The 24,848-nt window shown below is 40.7% G+C and overlaps 1 protein-coding gene across 1 annotated transcript in view; it reads left to right on the forward strand.

Annotated features, from left to right (window-relative positions):
* Positions 1 to 209: 209 nt before the first annotated feature.
* The window catches only part of LOC138070407 (putative selection and upkeep of intraepithelial T-cells protein 1 homolog), a 57,154-nt gene continuing 32,515 nt past the window's right edge, over positions 210 to 24,848 (forward strand). The window contains 6 exon segments of the mRNA XM_068961632.1: positions 210 to 285; positions 11,267 to 11,614; positions 15,288 to 15,566; positions 18,204 to 18,335; positions 20,445 to 20,550; positions 24,561 to 24,685. Coding sequence (XP_068817733.1) covers positions 210 to 285; positions 11,267 to 11,614; positions 15,288 to 15,566; positions 18,204 to 18,335; positions 20,445 to 20,550; positions 24,561 to 24,685 — 1,066 coding nt within the window.

The following is a 24,848-nucleotide window of genomic DNA, read 5'->3' on the forward strand; positions in this document are numbered from 1 at the left end:
AAAATGTTGTACTTGAAAGTATGTATACTAAAAAGCTGTCACGGTTTTATTTGATATTAAAATATAACTGGAAGTCTTACATTTTATCTGGCAACACTATTTGGCAGTCCATTACTGCAGAAAAAAAGATGTGGAGATATGTGATTTCTGCAAATTCTTGCTTCTGTTAACACTGTCTCTAAACTGGCCTCATTTTTTATCACAGGCTAATGGAAAAGACAGGACAGTCTTTCTCTAGATACTTTGTTGCCATGCTCCTCCTGCAAATGATAACACCAAGTTCAGGTATGAAGCTTTCTCCTACTCTTCTGAGCCACACCAATATCAAGTAGGTCAGGGAAAACAAGAACCAAACAAAAGGGACCATTGTTTTTAGATTTAACATGTAGTTATGCTATGATGATGTGTACTATAAGATCCAGTTTATGGTTAGAAAAACTAAATATTTCTAATCAGCGAGTCTTCTTTTTCATGTACCCAGATTTTTGTTAGGTTCCATGGAGAAGAGGCAAATAAAGACCTAATACTTGCCCTTGAGAACCAATATTCATATTTAGGAGACAGATTTAAATACTATTTATACCACGAGGAAGTGGTTTAAGTCACAGATCCATACTGGAATCCATGTGAATTATTAGTAAAATAAGGATGGGATAGGCTGGTGGAAAGTGGACAGGTGATGAAAATTCACATTTGTAAAGGGATCTATGCAAAGCAGAAATAATAGTATATTTAGATGTAGGTAACAGAAACCTGTCTATTCTTTGGCAGAATGCCAAAGAATTGATGCCTTTGAACTGTGGTGCTGAGAAGACTCCTGAAAGTTCCCTGGACATCAAGGAGATCAAACCAGCCAATCATAAGGGAAATCAGCCCTGAATATTCACTGGAAGGACTGATTCTGAAGCTGAAGCTCCAGAATTTTGGTCATCTGATATGAATAGATGACTCATTGAAAGTCTCTGATGCTGGAAAAGATTGAGGGTAGAAGGAGAAGAGAGTGTCAGAGGATGAGATGGCTGGGCGGCATCACCAATGCCATGAGCATGAACTTGGGCAAACTCCGGGAGATGGTGAGGGACAGGGAGGCCTGGCCCGCTGCAGTCAGTGGAATCACAAAGAGCTGGACACAACTGGGGGACTGAACAACAACAACAACAATAGAAAGCCTGAGACATCAAATGGAGTATAAGATTTAAGCATTTCTAGCAAAAAGCTAAGTGATGCACATTTAGGTGGGATCCAGCCTTTGGCTAATAAAATAGTGCTGCTACCAATGCCTTTATACGTATGTTTTTGAGCATACCTAATAGACCTGCTGGTCAAAGGTTATGTGTTTTTTTATTATGGTATTGAATATGTCATTCTGATATCGTTCCGTTCAGTTCAGTTACTCAGTCATGGCTGACTCTTTGTGACCCCATGAATCGCAGCACGCCAGGCCTCCCTGTCCATCACCAACTCCCGGGGTTCACTCAAACTCACGTCCACTGAGTTGGTGATGCCATCCAGCCATCTCATCCTCTGACGTCCCGTTCTCCTCCTGTCCCCAATCCCTCCCAGCATCAGAGTCTTTTCCAATGAGTCAACTCTTTGCATGAGGTGGCCAAAGTATTGGAGTTTCAGCTTCAGCATCAGTCCTTCCAATGAACACCCAGGACTGATCTCCTTTAGGATGGACTGGTTGAATCTCCTTGCAGTCCAAGGGATTCGCAAGAGTCTTCTCCAACACCACAGTTCAAAAGCATCAATTCTTCGGCACTCAGCTTTCTTCACAGTCCAATTTTCACATCCATACATGACCACTGGAAAAACCATAGCCTTGACTAGACGGACCTGAGTCGGCAAAGTAATGTCTCTGCTTTTGAATATGCTATCTAGGTTGGTCATAACTTTTCTTCCAAGGAGTAAGCGTCTTTTAATTTCATGGCTGCAATCACCATCTGCAGTGATTTTGGAGTCCAAAAAAATAAAGTCTAACACTGTTTCCACTGTTTTCCCATCTATTTCCCATGAAGTGATGAGACCAGATGCCATGATCTTCGTTTTCTGAGTGTTGAACTTTAAGCCAACTTTTTCACTCTCCTCTTTCACTTTCATCAAGAGGCTTTTGAGTTCCTCTTCACTTTCTGCCATAAGGGTGGTGTCATCTGCATATCTGAGGTTATTGATATTACTCCTGGCAATCTTGATTCCAGCTTGTGCTTCATCCAGCCCAGTGTTTCTCATGATGTACTCTGCATATAAGTTAAAAAAGCAGGGTGACAATATACAGCCTTGAGGTACTCCTTTTCCTATATGGAACCAGTCTGCTGTTCCATGTCCAGTTCTAACTGTTGCTTCCTGACCTGCATATAAGTTTCTCAAGAGGCAGGTCAGGTGATCTGGTATTCCTATCTCTTTCAGAATTTTCCACAGTTTATATTGATCCACACAGTCAAAGGCTTTGGCATAGTCAATAAAGCAGAAATAGATGTTTTTCTGGAACTCTCTTGCTTTTTCTTAAATTTAATTTTATTTTTTAAAATTTTTTAAAATATAAATTTATTTATTTTAATTGGAGGTTAGTTACTTTACAATATTGTATTGGTTTTGATCCAGCGGATGTTGGCAATTTGATCTCTGGTTCTTCTACCTTTTCTAAAACCAGCTTGAACATCTGGAAGTTCATGGTTCACATATTGCTGAAGCCTGGCTTACATATTGCTGAAGCCTGGCTTGGAGAATTTTGAGCATTACTTTACTAGTGTGTGAGATGAGTGCAATTGTGTGGTAGTTTGGGTATTTTTTGGCATTGCCTTTCTTTGGGATTGGAATGAAAACTGACCTTTTCCAGTCCTGTGGCCACAGCAGAGTTTTCCAAATTTGCTGGCATATTGAGTGCGGCACTTTCACAGCATCATCTTTCAGGATTTGAAACAGCTCAACTGGAATGCCATCACCTCCACTAGCTTTGTTCATAGTGATGCTTTCTAAGGCCTACTTGACTTCACATTCCAGGATGTCTGGCTCTAGGTGAGTGATCACATCATCATGATTATCCGGGTTGTGAAGCTCTTTTTTGTACAGTTCTTCTGTGTATTCTTGCCACCTCTTCTTAATATCTTCTGCTTCTGTCAGGTCCATACCATTTCTGTCCTTTATCGAGCCCATCTTTGCATGAAATATTCCCTTGGTATCTCTAATTTTCTTAAAGAGATCTCTAGTCTTTCCTATTCTGTTGTTTTCCTCTATTTCTTTGCATTGATCTCTGAGGAAGGCTGTCTTATCTCTCCTTGCTATTCTTTGGAATTCTGCATTCAGATGCTTATATCTTTCCTTTTCTCCTTTACTTTTCACTTCTCTTCTTTTCACAGCTATTTGTAAGGCCTCCTCAGACAGCCATTTTGCTTTTTTGCATTTCTTTTCCATAGGGATGGTCTTGATCCCTGTCGCCTGAACAATGTCACAAACCTCCGTCCATAGCTCATCAGGCACTCTGTCTATCAGATCTAGTCCTTTAAATCTATTTCTCACTTCCACTGTATAATCATCAGGAATTTGATTTAGGTCATACCTGAATGGTCTAGTGGTTTCCCCCACTTTCTTCACTTTAAGTCTGAATTTGGCAATGAGTTCATGATCTGAGTCACAGTCAGCTCCCAGCCTTGTTTTCGCTGACTGTATAGAGCTTCTCCATCTTTGGCTGCAAAGAATATAATCAATCTGATTTTGGTGTTGACAAAGAGAGTGTCTGTTATGACCAGTGCGTTCTCTTTAGAACCCCATGGACAGTATGAAAAGGCGAAATGGTAGGACACTGAAATCGTTACTAGTCTACATTTCCACCAACAGGTAATATCGCTATTTCAGATATTGCAGATACCAAAGCTTTTTATCTTTTCCAAACTTACAGATGCAAAATAAATTCTCATAGTGATTGTATTTTACCTTTTTGTTAATGAGTGAGACTTAATATCTTTCAGACAAAAATCGTATTTTTTCTTCTGTGAACTGCCTGCATAGGTCTTTATTCCACATCTTCTTTGTACTCTTAGTTTTCCCTCATTGCTGTTTAAAAACTCTTAAATATTGAGAATTTTTTATCTGTTGTACCTATCCCACTTATTTCTTACCAGTTTATAATTGTCTATTGACTTATTAATTATATTTCGAATATGCAGAGAGGTTTTTGCTTTGGACTTTTATTTTATTTTGTAAATTATGATGTTTCTGAAGTCTCCCTTCATCTTGTCCTTTTTATCCTCACTGACTTATTAAATTTTACTACTTTTTTTTCTAAAGCAGTTTTATCTTTACAGAAAAATTGTGTAGGAACCACACAGAGGGATTTTCCTTGTGGTCCATCGGTAGGACTCCATGCTCCCAATGAAGGAGACCCAGGTTTGATCCCTGATCAGGGAACTAGAACCCATATGTTGCAACTAAGAGCGTGCATGCTGCAACTAAGACCTGGCACAGTCAAATGAATAAATGTTTGTTAAAAAGAAATTACATAGCATTTCTATAAAACCCCATTCTCCCTTCCTCTCCCCGCCCTTCCAAAGTTTCCCGTACTACGAACATCTTCTATAGTGCAGTATCAATTCATTTACTACAATTGACCCACCAATATTGATTATTAATATTATTAAATCAAATTCACATTAGGGTTTGTACTTCGTGTTATAAAATTCTCTGGGTGTTAACAAATTATTATATAAATGAATGCAACTGGCCTCTGCATACTGGCCCTACATTGCTTATTTCTTTAAGGCTGAGACCGTCTCACTCAAAAGCTTGCCATTGTCAAACTCAAATTTTTACATATGCAGTTGTTTAAAATATATTAAAAATGAGCATACTTTTAACTATGTAATGCCTTTCTGCTTTGTATGTCCCTTGGAATTGCACCCAACATCTGCTAGCCATAGGTAAGATAAGCCCTGTAGCTAGAGAGACCCCAAGCCACTATTGTCCTGCAGAGCCCTTGACTCTTCACCGTGCTGTGGGGTGACATTGCTAGACACGTAAAACTTCTCCCTGACTTTTCTCTCCCCTGTGAGTTCCCTTGCCCTTCGCCCCTTTTGCACGGTGTTCCCTGTGCCTCTAAATGGTCTCTCATACTGTGGGGACTGTCACCTATGCAAGTCTGTCAAACTGCTTCTCAAATACCGGTGCTACTGCCACCTTGTGGTCATATCTTTTTCGCTGCTCAACCCTTAATTCCTCAAATGTACTATGTTAATATATGCATAATGCCATGTGTCTACCATTGCAGTATCATACAGAACCATTTTACCCCATATTATAAATATCCTATGCTCCTTGTGTTCATCACTCCCTCCTGCTGAAGTCCTAGTAACCACTGCTGTTTCCACTGTTCCCCTAGTTGTGCCTTTTACCAGAATGTCGTGTACTTGGGATCATACAATACATACATAGCCTTTCATAAAGACCCCCTTACTTAGCAATATGCATTTAAGTTTTCTCCATGTGTCTTCATGATTTGATGGCTCAGTTCTTTTACCACTGAATAATATTACATTGTCTGGATGTACCAGAGTTTGTTTATTCATTCACTTATTGAAAGTTATATTGTTTGCTTCTAATTTGATGGCAGTTATGAATAAAAATTCTAGGAACATTGAAGTGAAAGTTCTTGTGTGGATGTAGTTTTGTGTGGAGGCAGCCCCATTTGGATTGCATACCTAGAAGGCTGATAGCTAGAACATATGGTGATTACATATTGAGCTTTGTAAGGAATTGCCAAACTCTTCTGTTAAGTGGCTATAATATTTGCATTCCTACGAACAATGAATGAGAGTTTCTTTTACTCCACATCTTTGTCGGCATTTGATATTGTCAGTGTTTGAATTTCAGCCATTTTAATAGGTTTTTGGTAGTATCTGATTGCTTTAATTTATAGTTACTAATGATACATGATATTAAGCTTCTTTTCATATGTTTCTTTCAGTTCAGTTCAGTTCAGTTCAGTTGCTCAGTCATGTCCGACTCTTTGCAACTCCACTGCAGCATGCCAGGCCTCCTTGTCCATCACCAGCTCTCGGAGTTTACCAAACTCATGTCCATTGAGTCGGTGATGCCGTCCAACCATCTCATCCTCTGTCGTCCCCTTCTCCTCCTGCCTTCGATCTTTCCCAGTATCAGGGTCTTTTCAAATGAGTCAGTTCTTCACATCAGGTGGCCAAAGTGTTGGAGTTTCAGCTTCAGCATCAGTCCTTCCAATGATTATTCAGGACTGATTTCCTTTAGGATGGACTGGTTGGATCTCCTTGCCATCCAAGGGACTCTCAGGAGTCTTCTCCAACACCACAGTTCAAAAGCATCAATTCTTTGGCCCTCAGCTCTCTTTATAGTCCAACTCTCACATCCATACATGACTACTGGAAAAACCATAGCTTTGACTAGACAGACCTTTGTTGGCAAAGTAATGTCTCTGCTTTTTAATATACTGTCTAGGTTGGTCGTAACTTTTCTTCAAAGGACTAAGCATCTTTTAATTACATGGCTGCAGTCATCATCTGCAGTCATTTTGGAGTCCAAAGAAATAAAGCCTGTCACTGTTTCCACTGTTTCCCTATCTATTTGCCATGAAGTGATGGGACCAGATGCCATGATCTTCGTTTTCTGAATGTTGAGTTTTAAGCCAACTTTTTCACTCTCCTCTTTCACTTTCATCAAGAGGCTCTTTAGTTTTTCTTCACTTTCTGCCATAAGGGTGGTGTCATCTGCATATCTGAAGGTGAAGGTGAAGTCGCTCAGTCGTGTCCGACTCTTTGCGACCCCATGGACTGTAACCTACTAGACTTCTTCATCCGTGGGATTCTCCATTCTCCAGGAGTGGATTGCCATTTCCTTCTCCAGGGGATCTTCCCGACCCAGGGATCGAACCCAGGTCTCCCGCATTGGAGGCAGACGCTTTAACTTCTGAGCCACCAAGGTTATTGATATTTCTCCCAGCAATCTTGACTCCAACTTGTGCTTCATCCAGCCCAGCATTTCTCATGATATACTCTGCGTATAAGTTAAATAAGCAGGGTGACAATATACAGCCTTGATGTACTCCTTTGCTTATTTGGAAACAGTCTGTTTTTCCATGTCTGGTTCTAACTGTTGCTTCCTGACCTGTATACAGATTTCTCAAAAGGCAGGTCAGATGGTCTAGTATTCCTATCTCTTTCAGAATTTTCCACAGTTTGTGGTGATCCACACAGTCAAAGGCTTTGGCATAGTCAATAAAGCAGAAATAGATGTTTTTCTGGAACTCTCTTGCTTTTTCAATGATCCAATGGATACTGGCAATTTGATCTCTAGTTTTTCTGCCTTTTCTAAATCCAGCTTGAAGGTCTGAAAGTTCATAGTTCATGTACTGTTGAAGCCTGGCTTGGAGAATTTTGAGCATTACTTTGGTAATGTGTGAGATGAGTGCAGTTGTGTGGTAGTCTGAGCATTCTTTGGCATTGCCTTTCTTTGGGATTGGAATGAAAACTGACGTTTTCCAGTCCTGTGGCCACTGCTGAGTTTTCCAAATTTGCTGACATATTGAGTGCAGCACTTTCACAGCATCATCTTTCAGGATTTGAAATAACTCCTTGGAAGAGAAGTTATGACCAACCTAGACAGCATATTAAAAAGCAGAGACATTATTTGTCAGCAAAGGTCTGTCTAGTCAAGGCTATTGTTTTTCCAGTAGTTATATTGGATGTGAGAGTTGGACTATAAAGAAAGCTGAGCACAGAAGAATTGATGATTTTGAACTGTGGTGTTGGAGAAGACTCTCGAGAGTCCCTTGGACTACAAGGAGATCCAACCAGTCCATCCTAAAGGAGATCAGTCCTGGGTGTTCATTGGAAGGACTGATACTGAAGCTGAAACTCCAACACTTTGGCCACCTGATGTGAAGAGCTGACTCATTTGAAAAGACCTTCATGCTGGGAAAGATTGAGGGCAGGAAGAGAAAGGGATTACAGAGGATGAGATGGTTGGATGGTATCACCGACTCAATGGACATGAGTTTGGGTAAACTCTGGGAGTTGGTGATGGACAGGGAGGCCTGGTGTGCTGCAGCTCATGGGGTCACAAAGAGTCGGACACAACTAAGCGACTGAACTGAATGGAACTGAATTGGAACTCCATAACCTCCACTAGCTTTGTTCGTAGTGATGCTTCCTAAGGCCAACTTGACTTCACATTCCAGATGTCTAGCTCTAGGTGAATGATCGTACCATCATGATTATCTGGATTGTGAAGATCTTTTTTGTACAGTTCTTCTGTGTATTCTTGTCACCTCTTCTTAATATCTTCTGTTTCTGTTAGGTCCATACCATTTCTGTCCTTTATTGAACCCATCTTTGCATGAAATGTTCCCTTGGTATCTCTAATTTTCTTGAAGAGATCTCTAGTCTTTCCCATTCTGTTGTTTTCCTCTGTTTCCTTGCATTGATCATGAGGAAGGCTTTCTTATCTCTCCTTGCTATTCTTTGGAACTCTGCATTCAAATGGGTATATCTTTCCTTTCCTCCTTTGCTTTTTGCTTCTCCTTTTTTTCACAGCTATTTGTAAGGCCTCCTCAGACAGCCATTTTGCTTTTTTGCATTTCTTTTTCTTGGGGTTGGATTTGATCTCTGTTTCCTGTACAATGTCATGAACCTCTGTCCATAGTTCATCAGGCACTCTATCTATCAGATCTAGTCCCTTGAATCTATTTCTCACTTACACTGTATAATTGTAAGGGATGTGATTTAGGTCATACCTGAATGGTCTGGTGGTTTCCCTACTTTCTTCAATTTAAGTCTGAATTTGGCAATGAGGAGTTCATGATCTGAGCCACAGTCAGCTCCTGGTCTTGTTTTTGATGACTGCATAAAACTTCTCCTTTGGCTGCAAAGAATATGATCAATCTGATTTCAGTATCGACCAGCTGGTGATGTCCGTGTGTAGGGTCTTCACTTGTGTTGTTAGAAATGGGTGTTTGCTATGACCTGTGCATTCTCTTGGTAAAACTCTGTTAGCCTTTGCCCTACTTCATTCTGTACTCCAAGGCCAAATTTGCCTGTTACTCCAGGTGTTTCTTGACTTCCTGCTTTTGCATTCCAGTCCTCTGTAATGAAAAGGATATCTTTTTTGGGTGTTAGTTCTAGAAGGTCTTGTAGGTTTTCAAAGAACCGTTCAACTTCAGCTTCTTCAGCATTACTGGTTGAGGCAGACTTGGATTACTGTGATACTGAATGGTTTTCCTTGGAAATGAACAGAGATCATTCTGTTGTTTTTGAGATTACATCCAAGTACTGCATTTCAGACTCTACTGTTGACTATGATGGCTACTCCATTTCTTGTAAGGAATTCTTGTCCACGGTAGTAGATATAATGGTCATCTGAGTTAAATTCACCCATTCTAGTCCACTTTAGTTCACTGATTCCTAAAATGTCAATGTTCATTCTTGCTATCTCCTGTTTGACCACGTCTAATTTGCCTTGATTCATGGACCTGACATTCCAGGTTCCTATACAATATTGCTCTTTACAGCATTGGACTTTGCTTCTATCACCAGTCACATCCACAACTGAGTGTTGTTTTTGCTTTGGCTCCATCTCTTCATTCTTTCTGGAGTTCTTTCTCCACTCTTCTCCAGTAGCATATTGGGCACCTACCAACCTAAAGATAGGGAGTTTATCTTTCAGTGTCCTATCTTTTTGCCTTTTCATAGTGTTTATGGGGTTCTCAAGGCAAGAATAATGAAGTGTTTTGCCATTCCCTTCTCCAGTGGACCACATTTTGTCAGAACTCTCCACAATGACCTGTCCGTCTTGGGTGGCCCTACACGGCATGGCTCATAGTTTCACTGAGTTAGACAAGGCTGTGGTCCATGTGATCAGATTGGTTAGTTTTCTGTGACTGTGGTTTTCAGTCTGTTTGCCCTCTGACAGAGAAGAATAAGAGGCTTATGGAAGCTTCCTGATGGGATAGCACTAACATATGTTCCCGCAATCCCACTCCTGGATACATATCCAGAGAAACCATTATTCAAAAAAATACATTCACCCAATGTTCATTGCAGCACTATTTACAATAGTCAAGACATGGAAACAAACTAAATAGCCATTGACAATGAATGGATAAAGAAGATATGGTACATAAATACAAGGGACTATTACTCAGCCATAAAAGTTGAAATAATGCCATTTGCACCAACATAAAAGTACCTGGAGATTGTTGTACTGAGTGAAGTAAGTCAGGCATAAAGACAAATATCAAATGATGTTGCTTATTGTGGACTCTAAAAAATGGTAAAACTTATTTTTTAATCTAAAACTTATTTACAAAACAGTCACAGATGTAGAAAACAAGCTTATGGTTACCAGGGAGGAGAGGATGTGGGGGATAAACTGGAAGATTAGGATTGACATATACACACTGCTGCTGCTGCTGCTGCTGCTAAGTCGCTTCAGTCATGTCCGACTCTGTGTGACCCCATAGACAGCAGCCCACCAGGCTCCTCCATCCCTGGGATTCTCCAGGCAAGAATACTGGAGTGGGTTGCCATTTCCTTCTCCAGTGCATGAAAGTGAAAAGTGAAAGTGAAGTTGCTCAGTTGTGCCCAACTCTTAGCGACCCCATGGACTGCAGCCTACCAGGCTCCTCCGTCCACAGGATTTTCCAGGCAAGAGTACTGGAGTGGGGTGCCATTGCCTTCTCCATATACACACTACTATATATGAAATAGGGGCTTCTCTGCTGGTTCAGGTGGTAAAGAATCCACCTGCAATTCAGGAGACTCAGGTTTGATTTCTGGGTCAGAAAGATCCCCTGCAGAAGGAAATGGCAACCCATTCCAGTATGCTTGCTTCAGAAATCCCATGGACAGAGGCTACAGTCCATGGAGTCACAAGTGTCTGACATGACTAGTGACTAAACCACCACCACATGTATGAAATAGATCAATAGTAAGGACCTGCTGTACAGCACAGGGAACTCTTCTCAACACTGTACCATTATTAAGTACCCAGCCTGGTGGACTTTTAGCTGGTCTCTGCTTTTCTATTTCCATGAAATTTATGTCTTGATCCTATTCAAAGGGAAAATTTGGGAGTATCTAGAAAGATACTAAAACAGTAAGGCGGTCCTATAGGTGGTATTTAGAGAGAATGTTAGAAGCCCACTGACACCTAGAAAACTAGGAACTCAGCAGGTACAAACATGAATGAAGTACATGGCATGTCCTGGCTCATACTCTCACCTTTTGGTTGCTATCTCCCCTCCCAGAGCAGTTCACAGCGAATGGCATAGAGGGGCCAGTCTTGGCTCCACTGGGTGGAAAAGTTGAGCTCAGCTGCCAGCTGTCCCCACCACAGAGTGCAGAGCACATGGAGATACGCTGGTTCCGGAACCACTACAAAAAACCTGTTCACCTGTACAAGGATGGTAAAGACTTGTATGGAGAAACCATCTCTAATTACGTGGAGCGGACAGAGCTCCTCACAGACGCCATTGGAGAGGGTAAGGTGACCCTCAGAATCTTTAGTGTGAATGCTGATGATGACGGGACATACCACTGTTTCTTCAAAGATGGTGATTTCTATGAGGAGGCCATCACAGAGGTAAAGGTCACAGGTAAGGATGGATCCCTCTGAGACGTCTATGCATCCATGATTCTCAGTCCACCTGAGGCTGAGTATTAAGAATATCCTCAATATGTCTGACCATTTCATAGTCAGGGTTTAGTTAGCAAGTCCAGATTCATATATTTAGTCATTAAATGGGGGAAAGTGGAGGATTAAGATTGCAAATTCTGTCTCTGCACACATTACCTTTATCAGCAAGAACTGTCAGTTTTTCCATGTTCATATGCACTGTTAGATCTGTAAAGTATCAACAGAATCCTTTCAGGATTTATTACTATTTTTTTTCAATTATTTTTTGGCAACACTTTAGTAAAACCTGACTCTAGAAGTGACTTAAATCTTTACAATTGTCTTTTTAATAATCATTCTTATTCCCATTTCTCCTTGACTCAATTTACTGACTACTTAGTTCTAAATCAAACAAAGGAAAAGGAAAGACAAAGAGGAAAGATATACCCATCTGAATGCAGAGTTCCAAAGAATAACAAGGAGAGATAAGAAAGCCTCCCTCAGCGATCAATGCAAAGAAATAGAGGAAAACAACAGAATGGGAAAGACTAGAGATCTCTGCAAGGAAATTAGAGATACCAAGGGAACATTTCATGCAAAGATGGGCTCAGTAATGGACAGAAATAGTATGGACCTAACAGAAGCAGAAGATGTTAAGAAGAGGTGGCAAGAATACACAGAAGAACTGTATGAAAAAGATCTTCATGACCCAGATAATCACAATGGTGTGATCACTCACCTAGAGCTAGACATCTTGGAATGTGAAGTCAAGTGGACCTTAGAAAGCATCATATGAACAAAGCTAGTGGAGGTGATGAAATTCCAGTTGAGCTACTTCAAATCCTAAAACATGATGCTATAAAAGTGCTACACACTCAATATGTCAGCAAATTTGGAAAACTCAGCAGTGGCCACAGGACTGGAAGAGGTCAGTTTTCATTCCAATCCCAAAGGAAGGCAATGCCAAAGAATGTTCAAACTACCACACAATTGCACTTATCTCACATGCTAATAAAGTAATGCTCAAAATCCTGCAATTCAGCAATATGTGAACCATGAACTTCCAGATGTTCAAGCTGGATTTAGAAAAGGCAGAAAAACCAGAGATCAAGTTGCCAATATCCACTGGATCATCGATCCAAGAGAGTTCAGAAAAGCATCTATTTCTGCTTTATTGACTACACCAAAGCCTTTGACTGTGTGGATCAATATAAACTGTGGAAAATTCTGAAAGAGATGGGAATACCAGACCACCTGACCTGCCTCTTGAGAAATCTATATGCAGGTCAGGAAGCAACAGTTAGAACTGGACATGAAACAACAGACTGGTTCCAGATAGGAAAAGGAGCGCGTCGAGGCTGTATATTGTCACCCTGCTTATTTAACTTATATGCAGAGTACATCATGAGAAACACTGGCCTGGACGAAGCACAAACTGGAATCAAGATTTCTCGGAGATATATCAATAACCTCAGATACGCAGATGACACCATCGTTATGGCAGACAGTGAAGACAAACTAAAGAGCCTCTTGATGAAAGTAAAAGAGGAGAGTGAAAAAGTTGGCTTAAAGCTCAACATTCAGAAAACGAAGATCATGGCATCTGGTTCCATCACTTCATGGGAAATAGATGGGGAAACAGTGGAAACAGTGGCTGACTTTATTTTGGGGGGCTCCAAAATCACTGAAGATGGTGACTGCAGCCATGAAATTAAAAGACGCTTACTCCTTGGAAGGAAAGTTATGACCAGCCTAGACAGCATATTAAAAAGCAGAGATATTATTTTGTCAACAAAGGTCCATCTAGTCAAGGCTATGGTTTTTCCAGTGGTCCTGTATGGATGTGAGAGTTGGACCATAAAGAAAGCTGAGTGCTGAAGAATGGATGCTTTTGAACTGTGGTGTTGGAGAAGACTCTTGAGAGTCCCTTGGACTGCAAAGAGATCCAATCAGTCCATCCTAAAGAAAATCAGTCCTGAGTATTCATTGGAAGGACTAATACTGAAGCTGAAACTCCAACACTTTGGCCACCTTATGTGAAAAACTGACTCATTTGAAAAGACCCTGATGCTGGGAAAGATTGAAGGCAGGAGGAGAAGGGGACAACAGAGTATGAGATGGTTGGACGGCATCGCTGACTCAATGGAGATGAGTTTCAGTGGACTCTGGGAGTTGGTGATTGACAGGGAGGCCTGGTGTGCTATGATCCATGGGGTCACAAAGAGTTGGACAGGACTGAGCAACTGAATTGAACTGAACTGAACTGAACTAGTTCTAAATCTAGTTCAAAAAGCCTTAATAACAATCTTCCATGTCCTCCAAAATTGCCTCAGTCTTCAAGTTTTCTGAATAGCACAGAAATGGTGGGAAAATGGAAGACTCAAAGTTAATTGAAGGGGTTCCCAAATATGAGGGCATAAGTGTAGGGTCCAAGGCCCATTCACACATAACATTTTCATTGGCTATTGTGACACTCATCTGTATGGCCTAGAACTAACCTATCCAATGTGATAGCCACTAGCCACATGTGGCTACTTCAACATTTATTTAATAAAATTAAAAGTAAAAATTAAATAAAATTGAAAATTTAGTTCTTTAATCTCATTGATTGATTACATTTTAGGTGCTAAAGTCTCATGTAGCAAACACTACAAATTGGATCACAGATATATGGAATATTTCCATCACTGCAGAAATTTTCACAGACATTAATTTAAAGTAACTTTAATATAAAGTAAAATGGAGTAATTTTTTAAATCTCTGCTCATTCTTTATTTACAGTTTAGGCAAGTCTTACATCCCCAGCAACATACTGAAATTTTTCAAAAACTTGTTTATTTTCTCTAAACCAATACATAGTAATTTTTTTTATAATATTGGGTTAGCCAAAAAGTTTGTTCTGGTTGGCCAAAGGAACTTTCTGGCCAACCCAATAGTAATATGTTACCTATTTTATGCAAAGAGCACATAAATTAAAGTTTCAATTAAAGCTGCAAATTAGACTTTATGCTATTTACTATTTAATAATAAATTACAGTAACCTCATGCGAAGAGTTGACTCATTGGAAAAAAACCCTAATGCTGGGAAGGATTGGGGGCAGGAGGAAAAGGGGATGACAAAAGATGAGATGGCTGGATGGCACCACCGACTCGATGGACATGAATTTGAGTGAATTCCGCGAGATGGTGATGGACAGGGAGGCCTGGCGTGCTGCGATTCATGGGGTCACAAAGAGTCGGACATGACTGAGCGACTGAACTGATGAGACTAATGATGAAAATATAAGAAAAATGTTAACTATAAATTCTATGAGGACTGAGATCTTAATTGTTTCTGTTCATCCATGACCTAACTCAGTCTCCTAGGTTTAGAAAATAATCAATAAATATTTTTGACTGACTAAAAGAATAGATCACACAAATGCACTGTCCTGATTTTTCAGGACTGGGGTGTTAAGTTTGTGTAGCATAACACTTCAGTCTGGCTTAGCCTGTTTCCCTTTTGATTAGCTCGCAGAAACAATCAGAACCTTTCAGTGCTTAGCTGTCAGTATATATACAGGCATTAGATTTATAGTGGAAAGGGGCTTTTCCTACTCTCTTATTTCTCCAACCCATCACCTGAATCTTGTTTTTCCTTTTCTTTCCAACAGCTACAAGCCTAGAAACGCAGATTCTGGTGCATCCTCCTAATGCCAAAGGTCTTTTAGTGGAGTGTAATTCAGGAGGTTGGTTTCCACAGCCTCAAATGGAATGGAGAGACAGCAGAGAAGAGATCATCCCACCTTCCTCAAAACCCCATTCACAGGATACAGACACATTATTCAACATGAAGATGACCCTTCTAATACAGAGCACCCATGGGAATGTCACCTGCTACCTTCGAAACCCTGTAACTGGTCAAGAGGAGAAGACAAGCTTTGTCCTATCAAGTGAGATCTGTGTGTTTGTTCTCCAGATGGTGGCCATTGTCATCAAATTTATAAACTAAAGAGAAAAATAAATATACTCTCTTCACTTGGTTTTTAGGGTACTGTATTCTCTTGGCTTTGTTCACCGACTTGCTTGTTTTCTTCCTTATTCTCTTCTGCTACATCATCTGTTTCACTCTGACTTCTTGATAATACAAGTTTCCCAAGGCATAGTCTTTGAGTCTTTTTTTTTTTCCTCTACTGTGGACTTCCCTGATAGCTCAGTTGGTAAAGAATCCGCCTGCAATGCAGGAGCTGCTGCTGCTGCTGCTAAGTCGCTTCAGTCGTATCCGACTCTTAGTGACCCCATGGACTGCAGCCCACCAGGCTCCGCCGTCCCTGGGATTCTCCAGGCCGGAATACTGGAGTGGGTTGCCATTTCCTTCTCCAATGCATGAAAATGAAAAGTGAAAGTGAAGTCGCTCAGTCGTATCCGACTCTTAGCGACCCCATGGATTGCAGCCCACCAGGCTCCTCCATCCATGGGATTGTCCAGGCAAGAGTACTGGAGTGCGGTGCCATTGCCTTCTCCCACAATACAAGAGACACCAGTTCAACTCCTGGGTCGGGAAGATCTGCTGGAGAAGGGATAGGCTACCCACTCCAATATTCTTGGGCTTCCTTTGTGGCTCAGCGGGTAAATAATCCACCTGTAACACAGGAGATCTGGGCCCAATCCCTGGGTTGGGAAGATCCCCTGGAGAAAGGAAAGGCTACCCACTCCAGTATTCTGGCCTGGAGAATTCCATGGACTATATAGACCATGGGGTCACAAAGAGTCAGACATGACTGAGCGACTTTCACTTTTCTCTAGTGTGACTTAATTCCATCTCATAGTTTAACATGAAATCATAATAACTCCTCAAATGATATCTTTTATCCAGACCTCTCTCCCAAACCCTAGCTTCATCTTTAAACCTAACATCTCAATACTGACATCTAGTAAATATTGCGAATGAAACAGATCTATAATTAAACTCTTAATTACCTGTTAACTTGTGTGATTTATTGCCTTTCCAGTCACATTTCATATTTTTAGTTTCTTAGAAAAAATCCCTGAAGTCATCCTTGACTCCCATTTTTCTCTTATATTCGATATCACATGTGTCAAGAGATAATACTAGTTTTACTTATAAAATATACCCAGAGTCTCACCACTTCTTACCACTTTGCTGCTGTCCAAGTCAAAGACACTATTGTCCGTGGTCTGAATACTGGCAATAGCATCTATAAAGTTCTCCCTACTTCTTCTCCTGTCCACAATAGTGTAGTCTCATCACATGGATATCAGGACCCATTTAAAACGTGAAACATATGTCACCCTTTGTTTAAAACCCTGCGATGATCCCCCATTTTATTCTGAGTAGAATGACCCACAGGGGCCTGCACTACCTGTGCTCCTGATCCCTGCCTGGCCTACCCTTCATGTCCTCTCGTGTCTCCTCTAGTCTAATTACACAGGCCTCCTTGCTGTTCCCCAACTAAGCCAGAACTGCTCCTGCTTTGGGGTCTCTGCTCCAGTTGTTCCCTCTTGCCAGAATGCTATAATTCCAATAAATTACCTATCTCCTTCAAGTCTATACTCGTCGCACCTTTGAAATAAAGACCACTTTGACAAACCAATTTTTCAAAAAAACACAACTTGTACCCCTCTCTTTACCTGGGATTTCCTATCACCTTACCCTCTTTTCATTTTTCTTTTTTATATAGTAGTATCACCTTTTAACCTACTATATAGATTATTTATTATGTTTTTTTTGTCACTTATCTATCTCCTTTTCTAAAACAGAGGTAGAGATCTTGGTTGTATTTGATATACCCCAGCCTCTTCAAATATTTCATGGCACATAGTTGATAAGCAAAAAATAATAGATACTTGAAAGATTGAAATAAAACAAAATGAGTGCCTTGGAAACTTCTAAGTAACTGTATATGTATTAGTATTTGTATATGTCTGTGAAACTAATATTGGAGCCACATACTGAGAGGGATAATCTCAATTCAAGAGAATTGAGATTGAATAATTGAATAATCCTAATTCAAGATTATTATAATAGGAATAAGTTCCCAACAGGTTTAGCAATTTACTACTTTTAGAATACTTTTGTGTTTATTTCTCTGGGGTGAAAAATATCAGATTTCCAGTGAAATGACAGGTATCTATGTACAGTATGTGCAAATCAGCAAACAAAAGCAGATGTTTGTTCATGTGAATAGGAGAGAAGGAAAGTTTACATAATCTCTAAATGTATTCAAGAAGAATAATGCCAGACCCAGGAACGCATTGGAGAACTCAGGACTACATATATACTGATTGCTTAAACAAAAGGACTAAAGAACTGAGTTGGCCTGAGGCTTAGTGGGAAGAAACCAGCCCTACTTCAAGGGGAACATGAGATAGAATGGATGGGAAGGATTGGAATGAGCAGTCTTCACTCCCCTTTGCTCCAGTCTCAAACTAAATCAAGTTTGGCTTAGCCCCACTTCAGACTCTTGGTCGCTTTTCACTCACCCAATTATAACTGGCTCCCCAAACTAGCTTAGGTGTAATATCTCAGCATTGTGGGGTCTTGAATGGTTTGGATGAATCTATTGCAGATAAACTGTTTCTATGGAATACAGTTTGGAAGTTGATTCTGGGCTTAACTCTGGCTCTATTGCTGACCTTTACCCTGGTATCCAGTGTTGCTCTACATCGTAGGTAGATTGCAAAGTAAGTGGGTTTGAAGGGTGGGAGGTGTAAGGGCGAAGGGGGAGCTAAAGCTGCATGATCCTGTGTGCCTCAGAAAGTTCTGAATTCTTAGGTCATTGCTAGATGCCCTGCACCATTCCTTGACCTTCTGACAATGCTCTGTGTCTGAAAGCCTGGGCTTTCTTGTACCTCAATCAAATTCAAATTATTATTTTTTTCCTATGGTGATAGCTTTCCCAACAAACTGGGAGAATTTTTAAACATTTAGCATTTAACACGTAACACAGTTTACACATATCTCTCACTTGACTGTTTAAATAGTACAATGACTTTGTCAGGGCAGGAAATAAAGTCCTGACTGCACAGGGCAGAAACAGCTGCATAGAGGTCACTTAAATAGTACAGAGCATCAGAAAAGTAGAGCATTCAGGGAGAGTTAATCTGGGTAGCTTACCTTTCCCAAGGGGAAAGTTTTCATCCATCTCAACCAAGCTGCTTCGGGGGAAATGGACTTGGGGGATTTAGGGGGAAATTTTAAGACACACAAAAAAATAGCTGTTCGTGACTCGAAGGTGTACTCAGTTTTAAAACCTTCAAATTCAACATATCCATTATCATAGGTAAAATAGATGACCAGTGCAAGTTTGATGCATGAAGCTGGGTACCCAAAGCCAGTGCTCTGGGACAACCCAGAGGGATAGGGTGGGACGGGAGGTGGGCAGGGGGTTCAGGATGGGAGGGACACATGTATACCTGTGGCCCATTCATGCTGATGTATGGCAAAAACCATCACACTATTGTAATTAACATCCAATTAAAACAAATAAATTAATAAACCTTCAAATTCACAGATCCTTTCTGGTATAGCTCTATCTTTCAAGATTATATTCTTCTGAGGTCTCTTTCTAGCTGAAAACTCGGACTTCCACAAAGCCTCTCTCTTTAGTAACTCAATGTTCTGCATGTTCTCTAGGAGCACAGATAAGAAGAGCCAGAAACAATTTACAATCTCCACTACGTTTGAGAGCCTGTACTGGATAATGTCTTCCTATTACCCGACACACAGGTGAGCAGAACTCTTCCCAGGTCCCTTGGTGTATGATTCTGTGTCCTATAGAGGTACTTCTCTTTATGGATAGGTGCCACATTTTTGATGTTGATGGGGAGACAAAAATGAGAGCCATCTATGCCACCATGGTGCTCATGAATCTTGGTATCCCAGATTTTAAACATTAAGTTAGACTGTGCATGTATGTCTGCTAAGCTGCTTCAGTCATGTCCAGTGCTTTGTGACCCTATGGACTGTCTTCACCAGTCTTATCTATCCATGGGATTCTCCAGGCAAGAACACTGGAGTGGGTTGCCTTGCCCTCCTCCAGGGGACCTTCCCAACCCAGGGATCAAACCTGCATCTCCTGCAGTGGCAGGCAGGTTCTTTACCCAGGGAGCCATTTGGGAAACCCTGGACTATGCATAATACCCCACAATGGAGGAATGGGCATCACTTGTGTTGTTGAGCTCCTATGTAATAGAATATTTTCATGGGAAGACTAGGGAGCCGAATGACACCACAGTGATGTGTGCCGAATAAGATTTTAAGCAGTATGTTGTCTACCAACCCTTTCATGAGATTCTTACTTTCAGAGCTCTTATGATCTCTTAGGCAGTTCAGAAGTCTCCAGACCTGTCCTACTCTGGCCTATTTTGAATCTAGATATTATAAGGACTAGTGCGTAGCTCTGTCTCACTCTCCCTAATGCGGCACACTGATTGATGGGCTAGAGGAAGAAAAAGAAAAATGAGTTACTTTCCTCTGGGTCTGTTTAGCCTCAGCCCCAAACCACTCCCATTCTAGAAGCAGCTCTGCTTTTGTCCCAGTGACCAACAGCTTTAGACCTGAGCCTTTAGATACTTGGGATCTGTTAGTCCTAAACCTTAGCCCTATATTTCCTCTCCCCACCTCCCCCCGCCACCCGCCCCTGAGCGACTGAACTCTGAACTCCCCACCCTTAGTCCTGTTCTAAATACATACAAAGGGATGGCATTAAACTATAAGTCTTGTTTTTCTGGTGCATTTCCCCCAATCTGAAGTATCTCCACACCAATAACTCATGGTGATCACCTTCTATTTTTTTTTTTTTTTTCAGGTTGCTCCTGCAATGCAGTATCTCCTTGGTTAGTGGGCATACTAATAGTCTTGACTTCATTCAGTATGATTGTCTCCCTCATTTTCTATTTGCATTACAAAAAAAAGAGGTATGTGGGACCAAAAAGATGAAAACTTTGTGAAAATATCTCCAAGTGCTCAGTATCTGGTAAAACATTTAGCCAAAGAAGAGTAACAATGCTGTTTATCTGAAAGCTTGGGTTTCTTCTTGTACCTCAAATATTTGTTTGAATTCCATGAACAATAAATTTTTGGACCTCATATCACTGGATTTGGATTCCAGCCTTCAGAATTTTGTGAGTTTAATGGTACAAACTGCTGATACCTCTTCTCCCTAGCAAAAGAAAATATTTTCTTCAGTAAAATAGCTATATTCTGCCAAAAATCCAGCCAATTCTCCCTGTACTTTTAGCTTAGCTTAGACGAGATAATAATTCAGTATATCTTAAACGCTGGGCGCTATAGATTACTTTAAGAGACTGATACAAAGAGAAAAGTCTTCTTCTCAAAATGATTTATATGTCCACAGATATTTTGCTTAAGTTTATGACCTGTTCTCAGGCTTCCCTGGTGGCTCAGGCGGTAAAGAATCTCCCTGCAATGCAGGAAACATGGGTTTGATCCCTGGGTCAGGAAAATCCCCTGGAGAAAGGAATGGCTACCCACTCCAGTATTCTTCCCTGGTGAATTCCATGGACAAAGGAGCCTGGCAGGCTACGGTCCACTGGGTCGCCAAGAGCCAGATTAACACTACTACTACTCATGGTCTGTATGGACAACTGAAACTGATTCTTCCCTTTGACTCTCTTTGAAGGTGAAGTGGAAAGGGCAATTGTAAAAGTCTGGGGATAGCTAAACCCAGCATATTTTAAAATGGGTCCTCAGCTCTATCTTTGAGGTCCCCAGGCGCAAAGTGGGGCTAAACTATTCAGAGGATTTTATTTATTAATTTTCTCCTATGCAATAAAGACCAAATAGTTTTAAATAATACTAGACTGGAAATTGCTTTTATATTTCACTTTAAGAAAAGCCATACCTGAATCTTGCTTTGCATGTTAGCAAACTAAATACTCTCTCTATTTGTGCTAGAGGAAAGGAGCAAGATACTATGGTAAGAGCTGCTGCTGCTGCTAAGTCGCATCAGTCATGTTCGACTCCGTGCAACGCCATAGATGGCAGCCCACCAGGCTCCCCTGTCCCTGGGATTCTCCTGGCAAGAACACTGGAGTGGGTTGTCATTTCCTTCTCCAATGCATGAAAGTGAAAAGTGAAAGGGAAGTCACTCAGTCATGTCTGACTCCTCGCAACCCCATGGACTGCAGCCCACCAGGCTCCTCTGCCCATGGGATTTTCCAGGCAAGTGTACTGGAGTGGGGTGCGGAGCTAGTACATATTAAACATCTATTATGTGCTGTATGAATTTTATAATATTAATACATTTACTCTTCAGTGAACTAGATTTTATATGTTATAAAATCTGGAATACAAAGAAGTTGAATAGCTATTCACACAGCTAAGTAATGGCAATGCCCGGACCCCAACCAGGCACTTAGGCCTCTGTTTCAATAACTGTAGTGTACTGTTCCTCTATGGAAAGACTAAAAATAAAATTAAAAAGAAAGAGATATTTAGTCAGCAGTCTTGTGAAAAGGAATTGATCATTACAGGGAAATATTGCCTGGGTACTTGATTTATGAGGCTTCCATTGGATATAACAGAAAACCCCAAGAATAGGTTGCAGGTCACTGTCGTTGTCGAAGCAGACTTGGAATCCTTAACAGTGAATCTGGGAATTAAAATTTTATTTTTGCTTACTCTAACTTGAAGACCTAAAACTAAGTCATTGATCACAGAGGCCTCCACCCACAGTGCTCACAACTCCTGGTAATTAGGCAAGGAACACCCATCCACTAGTCTCTTTTCTAATTGTTACTGAACTTTCTTCTCCTTACTTAAAATGGACTTTCCTCCATGGATATTGCTTCCTCTATAACTATCTCATTCAGCAGCCTCATTCCTTATTTAGGCAACTTTCTGTTAGTTGTGACTTTCTGGGCTGATTTTCCTTCTTGATGTTTATCAATTCAGAAAGCACTTGTCAATTCATTTAACAAATATGAATTTCCAGGAAATTCCACAAACATTGTATATTTTAATTCTTAACATCTTTATGTAGTGTTTATTATTATCTTCACTTTGGAGCTGCAGATACAGAAGAATGCAAAATTTGATCAATTTACATCAGTTGACCCAGCTAATAATAAAGTTATTACTGGGGTTCGAATCATGTGTCCCTTATTCTGACTATTTTACAATAAATCAGATTGCCTTGAGTCTCCAACAGACATATTCTGCTCTTCCTGCTTTCTGTGGAGGTCATGCACAGAGAAACCTGCAAGACATGTATACTATTTATTTCCGAGAATCACTGCCAGACTAGAGTCAGGCTTTCTTGGCTATACTACGAACTGTGTGAACTTGAGGAACTTATTTAAAGTCTCTGAACTGTAGTTTCTTCATCCTTAAAATATCAATGATAATGCTTGTTTCATAAGGTTATTTTAGGTGAAATTAGTCAATATATTGAAGTCATTTAGTCTGGGTTCACACATAGTGCAAACCACACTAATGTTTGATACTGTTATTACTATCATTATTATTAGCATTATCTATGGATTCTGTCACAATTCCCTGTCTGGTGTCTCAGCTGGTGGGAAGATTGGGTTACATGTGTTTGCATCATCCTTCTTCCCTTTTCTCCTAAGCTCATGGCATGTCTTTCTTCACTGGCACCTCGCCATGACCTTAACTTTCCTTCTAAGTACGGACATCCCTAGCCATGTAGAAGGGAAAGAAAACTAAGAAGTCAGCATAGATTTACACACACACACACACACACACACACACACACACACACACACAAACACACACAATCTTCCGGCACTCTTAGCATCCTAGAGCTATTTTATTTCCGAGCTTTTCCTTCAATTGTATTTTAAATTTTGTTCTACCCCTTAGGAGAAGAGCTTTGAAGTTCTCCTTAATGTTAATCTGAGAAAAATAGAGGTGTGTGACCAAGAGGGAGACATGTAGACTCTTCACTCTTTGATCATTTTGCACAAGCTCCCAGAGCAATTTTTCTATTTAAAAAAAATTTCAAGCTATCACTCTTATAAAAGGGGCCTCCGATCTAGTCAAGGGCTGAGAATTTATATCAAATTATAGGGTAAAGTACATATTTATTAGGGAAACAGTTTACCCTCCATTTGTGCAGTCTACGACCATATGGAATATATGGTGAGGGCAACAATTTTGGTGACTTTTGAGTTTTCTCTTCTCCAAGAAGAATATTGTCAGTTATTTCAACCGTTATTTAAGAACATGGATTTAAGACTCCTGACCCCTGTTTCCCCATCCTTACTGTCTTGGTTGTCCTTCTCTACAAGATAGTATGAATCAGTGAACAGTCACGTCAGTGAAGCAAACTAGAGTTAGTATAGGAGAGTTATTTTGAATAGGCATAGCTGACCAGTAATGAAACAGATACCCTAACTGTTGGTAATGGTGCTCCCATCACAAGACATATTAATCAGTATTATGAGGTGGGGATATTCTCCACTTTTAGAATCACCCAGAAAACATACTTTGCAGAAGATGTCTGCTATAGATAAGAGGGTAACTTTTGAGAGTTATAATATCTTTTTCATCTCAGAGATTCTGCTCATTCCAGATGATTCTATTTCACCATATTTCTCAAGAGGTCTAGAGTTCTTGAGGGCCTGCAGCATCTCATGAAGTAGACAAAGGTATCATGTGTCTATCCATCCTTCAGACTCTGGCCAACCAGAGCAAGTGTCGTGATGCTTGGGTGGAAGAAACAATATCTGCCTCTTCACAGCCTTCTTCCACACTTCGCCCAAATGTGCTTGTCTCCAGGATCGTCTACGCAACCCAGCCTGCCTTTCCTTCACCCTCATACAAGGTGAAGTTTGGAGAAGTATGGAGCAATAGGAATGTGAAAAGTGAACCTATTCTTAGTCTGTAATCCAGTCCTCCTTTCCCTGCTGTGACTCTTCTAATGCTTGCATCTCTCTGCAGTCCCCGTTTCAGATCCACATTTCGAGTTGGATGGCATGTGGCTGGAGGATATGACTGTGATCCTGTGTGTTCTGATGGTCTTCATCACTGTGATCAGTTCCTCTGCTTACTTTAGACTCAGAGGTAAATGGAATGGGAACGGTGGTAACTCAGAAGGCAGCATTCTTCTAACTGATCTCCAGATACAGTCTCTGATTGTAGCTTCTTGAGTCTCCTGGGGTTTCTACAAAAGTGACCTTTCCAGTCCTTGCGCATTAATAGCTGGTGGGGGGGGGGGTGCTGGAAA

Source organism: Capricornis sumatraensis, chromosome 2 (genome assembly GCF_032405125.1).
Source record: "Capricornis sumatraensis isolate serow.1 chromosome 2, serow.2, whole genome shotgun sequence".
Lineage (NCBI taxonomy): Eukaryota > Metazoa > Chordata > Mammalia > Artiodactyla > Bovidae > Capricornis > Capricornis sumatraensis.